Source organism: Ochotona princeps, chromosome Y, assembly GCF_030435755.1.
Source record: "Ochotona princeps isolate mOchPri1 chromosome Y, mOchPri1.hap1, whole genome shotgun sequence".
Taxonomy (NCBI): domain Eukaryota; kingdom Metazoa; phylum Chordata; class Mammalia; order Lagomorpha; family Ochotonidae; genus Ochotona; species Ochotona princeps.
Window position 1 is genome coordinate 11,956,209 of NC_080866.1, and position 13,743 is coordinate 11,969,951.

At 41.5% G+C, this 13,743-nt stretch overlaps 1 protein-coding gene across 1 annotated transcript; it reads left to right on the plus strand.

Moving 5' to 3' along the window:
- The first annotated feature begins 5,743 nt into the window (after window positions 1-5,743).
- On the plus strand, window positions 5,744-10,221 carry LOC131478723 (histone-lysine N-methyltransferase PRDM7-like). The gene is made up of 4 exons (XM_058659298.1): window positions 5,744-5,779; window positions 7,986-8,142; window positions 9,177-9,448; window positions 10,150-10,221. The coding sequence occupies exons 1-4, from the start codon at window positions 5,744-5,746 to the stop codon at window positions 10,219-10,221; spliced, it is 537 nt and encodes a 178-aa protein (XP_058515281.1).
- Window positions 10,222-13,743: the final 3,522 nt, after the last annotated feature.

Consider the following 13,743-nt stretch of genomic DNA (forward strand, 5'->3'; position numbering starts at 1 on the left):
TCTCCTTTTCCACTCCTTCGGGAAGGCCTATTATTCTAATATTTGACTTTTTGAGGTTGTCTTTCATTTCCTGTATGGACCTATTGGCTTTCTCTAGATTTGTCTCCAACTGTTTGATGAGCTGCTGCCTTTCATTCTGATTGTCTTCCAATTCTGATATTCTGTCTTCTGCTGTGTTCATTCTGTTGGTTAGGCTTTCAATTTTGTTCTCTATATCAAGGATTCCCTTTTTGACTTGATTTATTTCTGCAGTGATATGGTTTTCGAATGCCTTAGACTCTTCCCAGCACTTTTCACTCTTTCTGACGAATTTCATCATTAGCTTCTTAAAGTCCTTATCTGATAGTTCCTCTATGTCTTCATCTTGCATCTCAGATATTGGGATTAGTTTTTGGTTGTATTGGGAGGGAGTGCTTGAGCTTTCCTCTGGGTCATTGCTTTTTCTGATACTTCTCCTCCTTGTGTTTTTGCTTCTTGTTGTTTTGAGGTTTTAGCGGTGATTCAGCTGAGCCGGCTCTGGTTTGGGGTCTCCGGCTGAGCCCAGCAGGGCTTACAGCCTGAGTTACCAGCTGCTTTCAGGGTCTGTAGATCACAGCCCCAAGCTGGGTCAGGAGGCTTTGTGGGCCAGCCCTAGTGCCAGGCCCCTTCCCCTGTGGCTCCCTCTCAAAGGCAGTGCCCTATAGATTCACTCTGCCGAGCCGCGCCTGGGCTTTGGGTCACAAGGCTAATACAGCGGGGGACTCTGCCTCAGTGCTGAGCCGAGACTCTCCTTCAGGGCTTGAGGTTAGCACAGCAAGGGCTCCTGCTGCTCGGAGCCTAAAATCCCCAACCCCAGCCTGTGCTGGGCTGGAAATCTCCACTGCCCCAGTGCCAAACTCGGAAGCGTTGCTCCACTGAGGGCTGCAACACCACAGGCAGGTCTTTCCAAGCGGGCTCCTGCTGGGAAAACCTGTCCGGCCAGTTCAGCTGAGCCAGCTCCAGTCTGGCCTCTCTAGCTGAGCCCAGCTGGGGACTCTGCCCTGAAGAAGTCACTTCCTCAGCTGCACTCTCTCAAGGATGGAATCGGATCTCTGAGAGGCACAGAGCCCTTGAGGTGAGACATGCCCCCACTAGTCTGCTCCTCTGCCCAGGACGTGAGGCCCTGTCGAGCGTTGCCCAGCCTCTGGGGCTCAGGGCGAGTCCAGCAACAAGATCCACGGACTCTCCCCCAGCCAGTCCACAGCTCGGAGCCGATATGGGTATCTCTGAGTCGCAGTCCCACAGCGCTGCTCCTGTTCCCTCTGCACTCTCCCACCGCCGCTGAGCAGCGGGTAGGCAAGCCTCTGGGAAATCTCCCCTGCTTTTCCTCCACTTCTGCAGGGATAATGCACCCAATGATCAGTCCAGTAGCCTCCTCTGGGGGCTCCTGCCTTCCAGGGGACTGGTGCCCCTGTCGGTGTGGGCGCCTATCCTTCCAGCCGCCTCTGTTTTCCCTGGGAAGGTTGAGCCTCTGCTGCCTTCCCCCTGCCTGGGATCGTGACTCACCAGGTTTCTCGCGGCATGCTGTATTTTCTTTCCTACTTTTTGCGGCTGTTCCTTCACGCTGTGTAGATCTTCTTGCTTTAGTGAACTCCAGTGACCTTCTCGCTCTTCTCCCTACAGTTTAGCGCCTCCTGGCCTGTTTCTCTGCTGGATCGGCTCCCCTCCTTCCCTACTCCACCCTACACCAGCTCTCTGCAGTCGGCCATCTTTTGTTTTTCTCTCCAGATAGCTTTAAATTTAGAATTTGATCTGTTGGAGATGCGTAAAAATGCTCAGAATTCTGGCATTTATGATATGACCTTCTCTGCCATGGCACTTGAAGGGAGATACAGAGGTCACAGTGAAACTTGTAGTAAAAAATGTGTTAGGGCCAGCGGCATGGCCTAGTGGCAAAAGTCCTCTCCTTGAATGACCCGGGATCCCATATGGGCACCGGTTCTAATCCTGGCAGCTCAACTTCCCATCCAGGTCTCTGCTTGTAGCCTGGTAAAGCAGTCGAGGACGACCCAAAGCTTTGGGACCCTGCACCGTATGGGAGACCCGGAAGAGGTTCCTGGTCCCGGCATTGGATTGCCGCATAACGGCCCATTGCGGCTCACTAAGGGAGTGAAACATCTGATGGAAGATCTTCCTCTCTGTCTCTCCACCTCTCTGTATATCCGACTTTCCAATATCAATAAAATCTTGAAAAAATGTGTTAATTTACAATAATATTGAATAAGCAACAAATTCTGTGATATATATGTCATTTGTGTTTTTGATTCTGTGCCAGACTGGGAAAAGTAATGTAGATCAAGTCCAGCTATTTGTGGGACTTCATGTGATAGAATGTGTCTGTTCCATGGATTTTACACCATGAGCTGAAATGAACAAACAGACTGAAATATTGCACTAGAGACATGAAGCTATTAAATTTCCAGTTAGCAAAACCATATATGCACATTTATTCACTGTTCATAGATGATCCTAGATGTGGAATTTTGTGGTAACATTTCTAGCTGTTTAAATTCATAGCCATACTCATGAGCATGTGTTAAAAAAATCACTCTTAGCATCTCACACAGACTCTATTGCATGTTTGTATCAGTGAGTGTTACAGCAATGTTAATTCATGAAGTTTCCAAGTAAAGTGGCCAATTCATCTTCTGTGTAGGCTAATGTAAATTATTTCAATGCTTGGAGATGTCAGACTAAAAATTATGAAACTCACCTGTAGCTTGCTAAAACTGTGCAAAGTTGCTACTCTTGTCTCTGGCTGCTGGATAAGAATGGCTAAACCTCAGATGGGAAATGGTATTCTCTGCCAAAGATGGAAAGGATCATTGGTATCTTTGGCATGCACCTTACATAGTTTGGTTTCACTTGTTGTTAGCTTTTACCATCATTCATTGGCAATGAAATTCAACACTTCAAAACCAGATTTGGTACCACTTGCCACAGTATTTACAAATCGATTTGTGTCACTCCTCTCCCTTATAATGACTCCATTGTCTCTCACAGAAATATTAAAGTTCACCTCCAAGTGTATGGAATGACACATCTCCTAGTCTTTGCATCCACAAATTAAATGCCCAGATTTCTGCCATCTCTCACTCTCAACTTCAGGCCATTAAATGGGATGTGTTGCTAATCAATTTTTGCAATCTCTTTCATCTTTCATTTCTGACAAGACATTTCCTCCATTTTCTCTTATTTTCAGAATCACACTAATTGCTCTCCTCTTTGTATTGTCTTTTGGCCCATTCATGTTCCAATGACTGAGCTCCATGATTCAAACACTCGCAGAGAACTCCACACGCTCAAATTTAATGATAAGAGTAGGGGAAGTGCTGGGGTACATGCAGTGGATGTGGCGGACAAAGGTGTGAAGATTATTTGTCCATTGCAGGCATGGCCTCAAGCAATTACCTGCTCTATGGCAGGGTCCGGTGGATGTCTCTACAACAACCTGAATGCAGCTCTAACTTCCTTTGCATGAACACACTGGACCACCCTGATGAAGAATTCAAACCCTTTCAGGCATTATTTGCTACCATAGAGTTGGCTTTATACTTAGTGTGTGCTTGGAGGATAAGGTCAATAATAACATCTTGCAAAAGGGCCTTTTATTATGTTTACTGCCTTGGCTGTCTCCATTGACCCCATGCTAATCAAGGGACTCGTATTTAGGGTTTCATTCTTGCCTTGTTCTTTAGATTCTCATTTGCTTTGTGATAAAAGATTTAGTTATAGCATAAGATTTGTACTAGGAACTTCTATTGATTTTAGGTGAAACCAATGGCAGAATTACACTTGGATACACCCTTTTGACATTGATGTCAAACATCTGTGTCAGAACTTGAGATTGCTTCTGTAAAATAAAGGGTGCAGCTTTCCCGCATTGTCCATTGTGATCCTGGAATTGTAGTGGTCTGTTTTATTCCTCTTGGTGCATCACCCATGCAGCCTTCTTGAATTCTGAACCCAGATGGAGCTGGACTCTGGCAAAAGAATTCTATGATGAACATTATAGAATACTAATTAAGCTAAACTAAATTAAATCATATCTAATGAAACCATATCAAAATAAACTAGATTAGAGATATACAGAAATTAAAGCATGGAGAAATTCACCATGTTTCTAGACTTGTATAATCAGCATCATGAAAATGTTCATATAGGGTAAAGGGTGGTTGTTTACCAAATAAATCCTCAATTTACACATGTCAGGACACACTATGGCTACCGATTTTAATCCTGGTTTCCATCCAGCTCCATGCTTGTGGCCTGGAAAAACAGGCAGGAATGGCCCAAAACCTTGGGACCCTGCAACTATGATCGAGACCAGGAAGAGGATCCTGGTTCCAGAATTTGGGTTGGCTCAGCTCTGCCTGCTGTTGCCACTTGGAGAGTGAATCAGCAGAGGGGCAATCTTCCTCTCTGTTTCTCCTCCTCTCTTTTCATCTGACTGTGCACTAAAATGCATATAAATATTTAAAGAACAGGTCTATATTACTAAAAGTAATGAAGCAATTCAAGAACTCCAATCAAATTCCAAACAACAATCTTCTCAGAAAAGACAAGAGATAATGAACAGCCAAGTCTAATCCTAGGAAAATAAAAGCTGAAGGGACCACAATTGCACACAAGACATAGATAGAACAAAGCAGTGCCATCAAAACAGTCTGGCAATGAGAACATTTTGCTGTTCAAGTTAAACAATGTAAAGATATTTAGAAAAATGTTACTTTTATCTTTTCTATGGTAAAACAGTCTTTTGCAAGACAACAGGTTCTTAAAACTGCACAATTTTGTTAAAAATAATCTTGAAATACTTCATTTAAACGAAATCCCTTTGGTGTGTACTATGTGGACTTATGTTTCAGTGACATACTTTCAAGTAATTTGTATTCCATGTAACTTACCTTGGCCAAAGCTTTTCTTTCATTAGCAATCTGTTGACTTTGAAATAAGTTTTACGCTATGTAAGTGTAAGTGTAAGGAAGTGAGAGAGATTATTTTATCTGGTTTATACTCTCCAAAACATTTAATGGTTAGGGTGACAACAGTCAAAGTAGAAGATGTGTTATAACCTTTATTCCAGTTACAAGTTCCTAATAATAATTAGCTAGGCAAAGACAAGTGAAATAACCCATAACTGGCAGTGCACAGCAGTTCTGCACTGCAATGCCTCAATCGATTACAGAATTCTTAGTGCAGTGGTTGAGTGTCTGTGCAAAAAGGGGATGAAACTGTGTCAAGGTGGTTAGAGAGACACCCACCAGACCCTGCCAAACTGCTGGCAGCTACCCTAGGTCCTGCCAAACAAGAGAGCTGTTCTCTTCACACCTTTGAAGTTGCTGTGTTATCCAAACCTACTGCATGGAGCTCAGCAACTAAATCAGCCTATACTATAATTCTACAAAAGAATGATATTCTCACTTTAATGTAAGTGTACCTTCCAATTCCCATTGACATTCTCCATCAGTTAACTCTTATTGTTAGATATGAGAAGTCTGTGGGTAAGTGTTTCAATGTATGTGGGGAGGTCGTGCTTGTTGTTGGAATGCATCCAACAAGGTAAAATGGGGGTGACAGATTCAAGGTTAGGGATGTGTCAAAAAGAGGATCCAGGAAGAGGAGGCACAGGGCCTCTCACTCAGCATACATGGTAGATGGAGTTTGCAAAATTTTGAAATATTTATCAATGCTTTCTCATCACTTTCTAGTCAAAACTTGTCGCATGACCTGCAAAAAGAAACACACCAGACAGCAGAAGGTGAGTAGCTTTTAAAACCTATTCACTAAAAGAGATAATAATAAATCAATAAATAATATTCCTCTTAAGTCCCTCACAGGTAAGAAAGAAAGGTAACTGTCTTCTTCCTGTCATGATCTTTCATAATAGCTTTCATAATAGATCTTTCATAATAGATCATGAACATTATACAAGACAAGCCAAATAATAGCTACTTCTTGTCTTGATGTCACAGAATTTCAGACTTTGTTTGTAAGGTTTATCATCAACACACACAGTTAAACCTTCCAACAACCCTATGAATCAGTTACTGAAATACACTCATTTAAACGTTGAGGAATGTGAGGTATAGTACTGTGAAATGTTTGAGATAAGAGTGGGTGTCCGCACCTTCATAGGGACTTTATTTAGAGCAGAGTCTGCAAGGGCCTAGTGGCTAAATCCTCACCTTGCACACGCCGAGGTCCCTTGTGGAAGCCAGTTCATTTCCCAGCTGTTCCACTTCCCATCCAGTTCCCTGCTGATGGCCTGGGAAAGCAGTGGAGGATGGCCCAAAGCCTTAGGACTATGGCACCATGTGGGAGACCTGGAGGAGGCTCCTGGTTCTGGGCTTCAGATCAGCTTTGCTCTGGCTGTAGCCGTGACTTGGGAATGATTCAGTGGATTGATAATATTTATCTCTCTTTCTCTCTGGAAATGTTCCTTACAAAGAAACACAAAATTTTAAGGGAGAGAGAGAGAGAGCATCCAAGCCTGAAGATTCCAGGCTTTAATGCTGAGATTGTATCAAACAGGCAGTAACTTAAACTTCCCTCTGTGTTCATTCATACAGTAAACAGAATTGCATCTTAAACTCATGTCCTCATTCTTGTAGGACAAAACAACCTCCTCTTTCTCTGGGTACTAAGTACGCAGTCCTTCCAATGTTTGCAATTATTTTTGTTTCCTGTTGCTTCGACAATACAACGTGACTTCTGAGTTTCCATTTGATTACAAATACTTCTCCAAAATTTTGGCAGAGTTTGCATCATGAAGAACTTCCCCAAATTTTCTGGAAAATTAATTCAACATTTTCTGATAAAACAGAAAAGCAAGTCCATGGAATTTTAAAGAAATATGTATATATATATTCATACACACACACACACACACACACACATATATGTATATCTTACTGAAGTGGGACTCAGGTATAAAAACATGGTAAACTGGTAGCAGTATTATAAAAATATTATGAAATGCACATCGATGAATATGTAATATCTCAAAATGAACTTAAGTTACTTGCATGCCAATTTACAGGTCAGGAAGAATAGCTGTGGAGAAGTATCTAACAGTACACCTGGGCTCAAGCCAATTAAAACAGGCCCAGATCATCCAATCCCCAAATCAATTATGCTCAAGATACTGTCATTTTCAGCTTATATCACCATTTTATTTTTTGAACAATCATCTGATTTCACCTCTTCCTAACCTCATGTATGCCACAAAATTCTCCAGTTGTATTTCATCCTGTCTGTGCTTTCCTATATTTTGCCTTCATGGTCCATAGGTTGATAAGACATACTATTTAAAAAAATATTTATTTTTATGACAAAGTCAGATATACAGAGTGGAGGAGAGACAGAAAAGATCTTCCATCCGATCATCCACTCCCCAAGTGAGCCGCAAGGGCCAGAACGCATCAATCCGAAGACAGGAACCAGGAACATCTTCTGGGTTACTTATGCACGTGCAGTGTCCCAATGCATTGGGCTGTCCTCAATTGCTTTCCCAGGCCACAAGCAGGGAGCTGGATTGGATGTAGAGCTGCCAGGATTAGAACCGGTGCCCATATAATCCTGGGGTGTAAAAAGCGAGGACTTTAGTCATTAGGCCATGCCGCCGAGCCCAAGACATACTTTTCTAAAGAAGCCCTACCGACATGCTTTCCCAAACGTTGTTCTCCAGATTACCTATCTAAATGTCCTCCCCTTTTCCACTTTCACTTCTGCAGAGAAAATTGAAAACCATCTGGAGAGAAACCGCCTCAAATGATGTGATCTATCCCCAAATACACTAGAAACACAGACACTGCTTTTCCCTTCAGTATTCAATCACCTCACATAGTTCCCATGTTTGCTGATACATTAAAGAATGCCATGTACCTGAAAACACTTTGCAATTACAAAGAACAACTGGACTGAACAGAGAGTTTAAAAAAAAACATGTTACTTTCTCACTAAAGGGAAAGTCCAACGCGTCTTTACATAATGAAATCAGTACGAAGGAATCATCAGGAACAGAAAATTCACTAAACACAACTGACTCAAAGAAGGGCCAGAAAGCAGTGTTCCATCTTAAGGAATCAAAGAGCTCAGGACAGCACTCTACACAAAAACTTGGTAAGAAAATAATTTCAGGAGTTGTCTCTCTAGGCCCACTAGGAAGCCCAAGGAGGGTGAGGCTTGATGAGGATGGTCAAGCTGTGAGGGATGCAATTGCATGCTTGGGTCATACTCAACACAAAACAAATAGAGCCTCTAGAAACATGATTATATTTTAAGCTCTTTGGGGGATTATCTAAAAAAAAAATAATAATCGGGATCAGGTTGCTTATCTTATATGCAAAACCTTTACAGAGAAAAATTCAGTTGTCCTAGGAGTGAAGATGCCAGTTACTATGCCTGTTTCCCATGGCAGAGTGCCTGGGTTCCAGAACTGACCCTAACTCTGACTCTAGCAAATTGTTGATATACAACTTAATAACACTTGGTGAGGAGATAAGTGCTTGAGGTCTTACAACCCCCTGGGAAAACTGAATAAAGCTTTCTGATCTGAGACTGATTTGGATGCTATCCAGGTTACTCAAGGAGTGAACCTCCCCACCTCTCTCTGCCTTCTGTATGCTCTAATATTCTCAACTGCTGTGTCAATCTCTAGATGTATCATTCTTTGTTGTTTAAGTAAACAGATATTCAAACTTCAGGGGAAATGAATTAAAACCAGAGATTGTAATGAAAAACAAATATCCATGCAGTTTTTCCGTGTCTTGAAAGCCCTTTATTTTATTTGAAACATTAAACCCAAAAGAACTGATAACTTCACTGACTTAGTCTCTCCATCTCAGAACTCAGAAGAAAAGATGAGAGTGAAGAATTTCAGGTGTAGAACTTGAAAGGAAGAAAGGGTAAGACATACAAAGAGTTCAGTGAGATTGAGGATGATGACTACCTGTGTAAGCGACCCTTTGGCACATCCGCAAAGAAAAATCTGAATTGAAATTCCACTTGTAATTTGGTCTTACATCATTCTGTCTTCTGGTAACTTGGGGTGCAAGACTGAGACTGAGTGATGTGAGCACTTGGCTGCCTCTGATGCTCTCTATAGCCAGCAACATTTGATATACTTTCCTAATCCCTTCCACTCTCATCTCCAGATTGTGAGAAGTGTCAGATCTGCTTCCTGAAGAGCTGTGCTGCTCATGGACCCCCCGTGTTTCTAAAGGACAATCCAGTGGAAAAGGGACATCCTAGTCATGCTCTCCTCAGTGTGCCCACTGGACTTCGAGTTGGCCCATCGAGCATTCCGGAGGCTGGGCTTGGAGTATTTAATGAAGCATCTGATCTGCCTTTGGGGCTGCACTTTGGTCCTTTTGAGGGCAAGATCACAAAAGTGGAAGAGGAAGCCAACAGTGGGTACAGCTGGCAGGTAAGAAGCACATCCCTTTCCAGTCTGATGGCTTTTCACCTGCCTAGCATGAGACTGATTCATGTGTCCTTCTACACATTATGGCATGAGTTGAGCCAACATGATCAACCAGGCTGTAAAGATTAGCATAGGGCTCGGCGTCATGGCCTTGTGGCTAAAGTCCTCAGTTAGAACCTGCTGGGATCAAAACTGGGCACTGTTTCTAATCCCAGCAGTTCCACTTGCCATCCAGCTCCCTGCTTGTGGCCTAGGATAGCAGTTGAGGACAGTCCAAATCCTTGGACCCTGCACCTGCATGGGAGATCCCAAAGAGTTTCCTGGTTTCCAACTTGGGATCAGCACAGCACTGGCTGTTGTGGTTAGTTGGGGGAGTGGCTCATCACATGGTAGGTCTCTCTCTCTCTCTCTCTCTCATCCTCTCTGTACATCTGACTTAGTAATAAAAATAAATAATTCCAATAAATAAATAAATATTAGCATAGAAAATATCACTGGGCTGTTAAAAATAAAGCAGTGGCAATCTCCTCTATGGGCTTCTACTGTAGGGAAATAAACCAGAATAAATGTGTACCAACACTATGTAAAGAATCAACATGTGTGGGACTCATGTAATGTCACAGAACTTGATGATAGTGTTGTTAATACTTCTGAAGAACTACCCCCATTTCAGAAACATGTAAACCTATTTTTTTGAAACTCAGATAGCCAAGGGCATGAGCAGCCATGAGTACATGTATGGAAAGGATACTTCTTTTGCCAATTGGATGAGGTAAGAGCCATGGCATGTTACAACTACAGAGGATATTTCTCTCCAAGACAAGATCACTTTCCTTTCTCCTCTACTTTCCTCAGTGACTTTTACATTATATGTCTTCTTTCATGTTTATTCTAATGACCTGTGAATTTAATGACCAGTTTCTAAAAGCACATTGTATATAAACACTATTTCTTTTTTTATAAGATATCACTATGCTTAATAAACAGAGCACAAAATGGGCCTTGAGGAATCTAGATCAACTGGGGCCATTAGACACATCCTTTCTCTAATTAGCATTGATCAAACCCTTCCAGTGTCAAAAATTTCCTAAATACATGGAGATTCCATGAGATTGGTACCTGGCAGTAATGTTTCTTAGTCTTTTGACAATTATACACTGTCAGAACAACTTCAGACATAAGACCTTCAATCGATGAGACAGTGAAAGATAAAAAAAAAAAAAAAAGAGGAAACAACCGGGTTCTGGCAACAGTCATTGACATGCAGTGGGCAAAGGCAGTGACTGTGAAGCCTGCATCCCAAGTACTGGTTGCTCTACTGCCAAACCAGTGGCTTCCCTGCTTAGTACTTGTCTCAGGATTCTTTCTTTGTCTTCATTGGAGTGGAACTTGAGCACCATATGTCTGGGTGAAGATCGCTTTGGGTCATATCTGCTGGGAGTCCTCTGACCGTCCTGGATTTGGGCTGGGTTCATGTTCCAAGTGTTTTGGAAATTTTCCTGTATAATTTCGTCGAGCACCATTTGCATTCCTGACTCTTTTTCCGCTCCTTCAGGAAGGCCAATAATCCTAATATTTGATTTTCTGAGGTTGTCTTTCATTTCTTGTATGGTCTTATTGGCTTTGTTCATATATGCACCAAATTCAAACGTGAAGCAATTACTCATGGACTTAAGGGGAGACATAGATATGCACACAATAATAGTGGGTGATCTTAACACCCCACTAACAACAATAGACAGATCAACAAAACAAAAACTCAACAAAGAAACAACAGAGCTCATACAAACAATAGAACAACTGGACTTGGTTGACATTTATAGAATTTTTTACCCTAAGGCCACAGGTTATACATTTTTTTCAGCAGTGCATGGCACCTTCTCCAGGATCGACCACATGATAGGACACAAAGCAAACCTAAATAACTTCAAAAAGATAGGAATCATACCATGTACCCTCTCAGACCACCATGGAATGAAGCTGGAAATCAGCAATTCAAAATGCCCAAGGAAATACAGAAACTCTTGGAGGCTGAACAATATGCTACTAAACGAACAATGGATCAGAGAAGAAATTAAAGATGAGATCAAAAAATTTATGGAAACCAATGAAAACTCTGACACAACATTCCAAAATTTGTGGGAAACTGCCAAAGCAGTGGTACGGGGTAAACTCATGGCAATTGGAGCTCATGTCAAGGCTCAAGAGAGGCGCCAAATACAGGAACTAAACACACACCTCTAGGAATTGGAAAAACAACAGCAGAAGTGCCCCACACACAATAGGAAACAAGAAATCATCAAAACAAGGGAGGAAATCAACCAGATAGAAATAAAAAAAAACATACACAAAATCAATGAATCAAAAAGCTGGTTTTTTGAGAAGATAAACAAGATAGACACCCCACTGGCCCGACTGACAAAGAAAAAACAAGAGAAGGCAAGAATTAACACATCAAAGATGAAAAAGGCAACATAACAACAGACACCGCATCCATTAAGGCCATAATTAGAAATTACTACAAAGCACTGTACTCCAACAAATCAGAAGATCACCAAGCAATGGAAAAGTTCTTAGACTTCTACCACCTGCCAAAACTTAGTCCAGAGGCAACAAACGACCTAAACAAACCCATAACTGAAGTAGAAATTGAATCAGTGATTAAAGACCTCCCAACAAAGAAAAGCCCAGGCCCAGACGGCTTCACTACAGAATTCTACAAAACATTCCGAACAGAACTGACCCCAATCCTCTACAAACTCTTCAAAACAATAGAAAAAGATGCATCCCTGACAAACTCATTCTATGAAGCCAACATTACCTTAATCCCAAAACCAGACAGAGAACTAACAGAGAAGGAAAACTACAGACCTATCTCTTTGATGAATATTGATGCTAAGATTCTCAACAAAATCCTAGCCAATAGAATTCAAAAACACATGAGACAGATCATTCATCCAGATCAAGTAGGATTCATCCCTGGAATGCAGGGATGGTTCAACATTCGCAAATCCATAAATGTGATACACTACATGCAAAAACTGAAAAACAAGAATCACATGATAGTATCAATAGATGCAGAAAAAGCTTTCGACAAAATCCAACACCACTTCCTACTAAAAACCCTAACCAAGGTAGGCATAGATGGAAAAATCCACAACATAATTAAAGCCATATATGAAAAACCCAACGCCATCATCATATTGAATGGAGAAAAGCTGGAACCCTTCCCACTGAGATCTGGAACAAGACAGGGATGTCCATTTTCTCCACTACTATTCAACATAGTCCTAGAGGTACTCGCTGAGGCCATAAGACAAGAAAAAGAAATTAGAGGAATCCAAATGGGAAACGAAGAAGTCAAACTCTCACTATATGCAGATGATATGATTCTTTATGTAGAAGAGCCAAGAGACTCAATACAGAGACTGCTAGAACTTGTACGAGTGTGTGGTCGAGTGGCAGGGTACAAAATTAATGAACAAAAATCAACAGCCATAGTGTATGCGAACAGCCCCAAGATGGAAAAAGACTTAACCAGCAAGATACCATTCAAAATAACAGAGAAAAGTATGAAATATCTGGGAATAAATCTAACCAAAAAAGTAGGAGACGTATTCGAAGAAAACTACATACTACTTAAAACAGAAATTGAACAAGACCTCAAAAGATGGAGTAACATCCCATGCTCCTGGATAGGTAAAATCAATATCATTAAAATGTCTATACTGCCAAAAGCAATATATACATTCAATGCAATCCCAATCAAATTGCCCAAAACATTCTTCATGGAACTGGAAACAATGATCCAAAAGTTCATCTGGAAGCACAAAAAACCACGGATAGCTAGAACCATCCTGAAGAACAGGAAGTTAGCAGGGGGAATCACAGTTCCAGACCTCTGGACATACTATAGGGCAGTGGTTATCAAAACAGCGTGGTACTGGCACAAAGATAGAGAGAAATATCAATGGAGCAGAATACAACCACCAGAAGGGAATAAACACAGATACAGCCAAATACTCTTTGACAAAAAGACAAACGACAATCCAGGCAAATGGGAAGGTCTGTTCAATAAATGCTGTTGGGACAACTGGTTAATAGCCTGCAGAAACAAAAAAATAGATCCACATCTCTCACCATATGCTAAGATCAGATCTAAATGGATATCAGATCTAAACCTACATCCAAAAACCTTCAAACTTTTGGAAGAAAATGTTGGAAACACACTGGAACACTTAGGGGTAGGCCCTCACTTCCTAAAAAAGACTCCAAATGCAGTAGAAATCGAGACCAAA

Excerpts from the sequence above, each read along its gene's own strand:
- LOC131478723 (XM_058659298.1), top strand. The coding sequence starts at position 5,744 with ATGACCTGCAAAAAGAAACACACCAGACAGCAGAAG. Across the intron at positions 5,780-7,985 it reads AACACACCAGACAGCAGAAG|GGAAAGTCCAACGCGTCTTT; the intron begins GTGAGTAGCTTT and ends TTCTCACTAAAG. Across the intron at positions 9,449-10,149 it reads ACAGTGGGTACAGCTGGCAG|ATAGCCAAGGGCATGAGCAG; the intron begins GTAAGAAGCACA and ends TTTGAAACTCAG.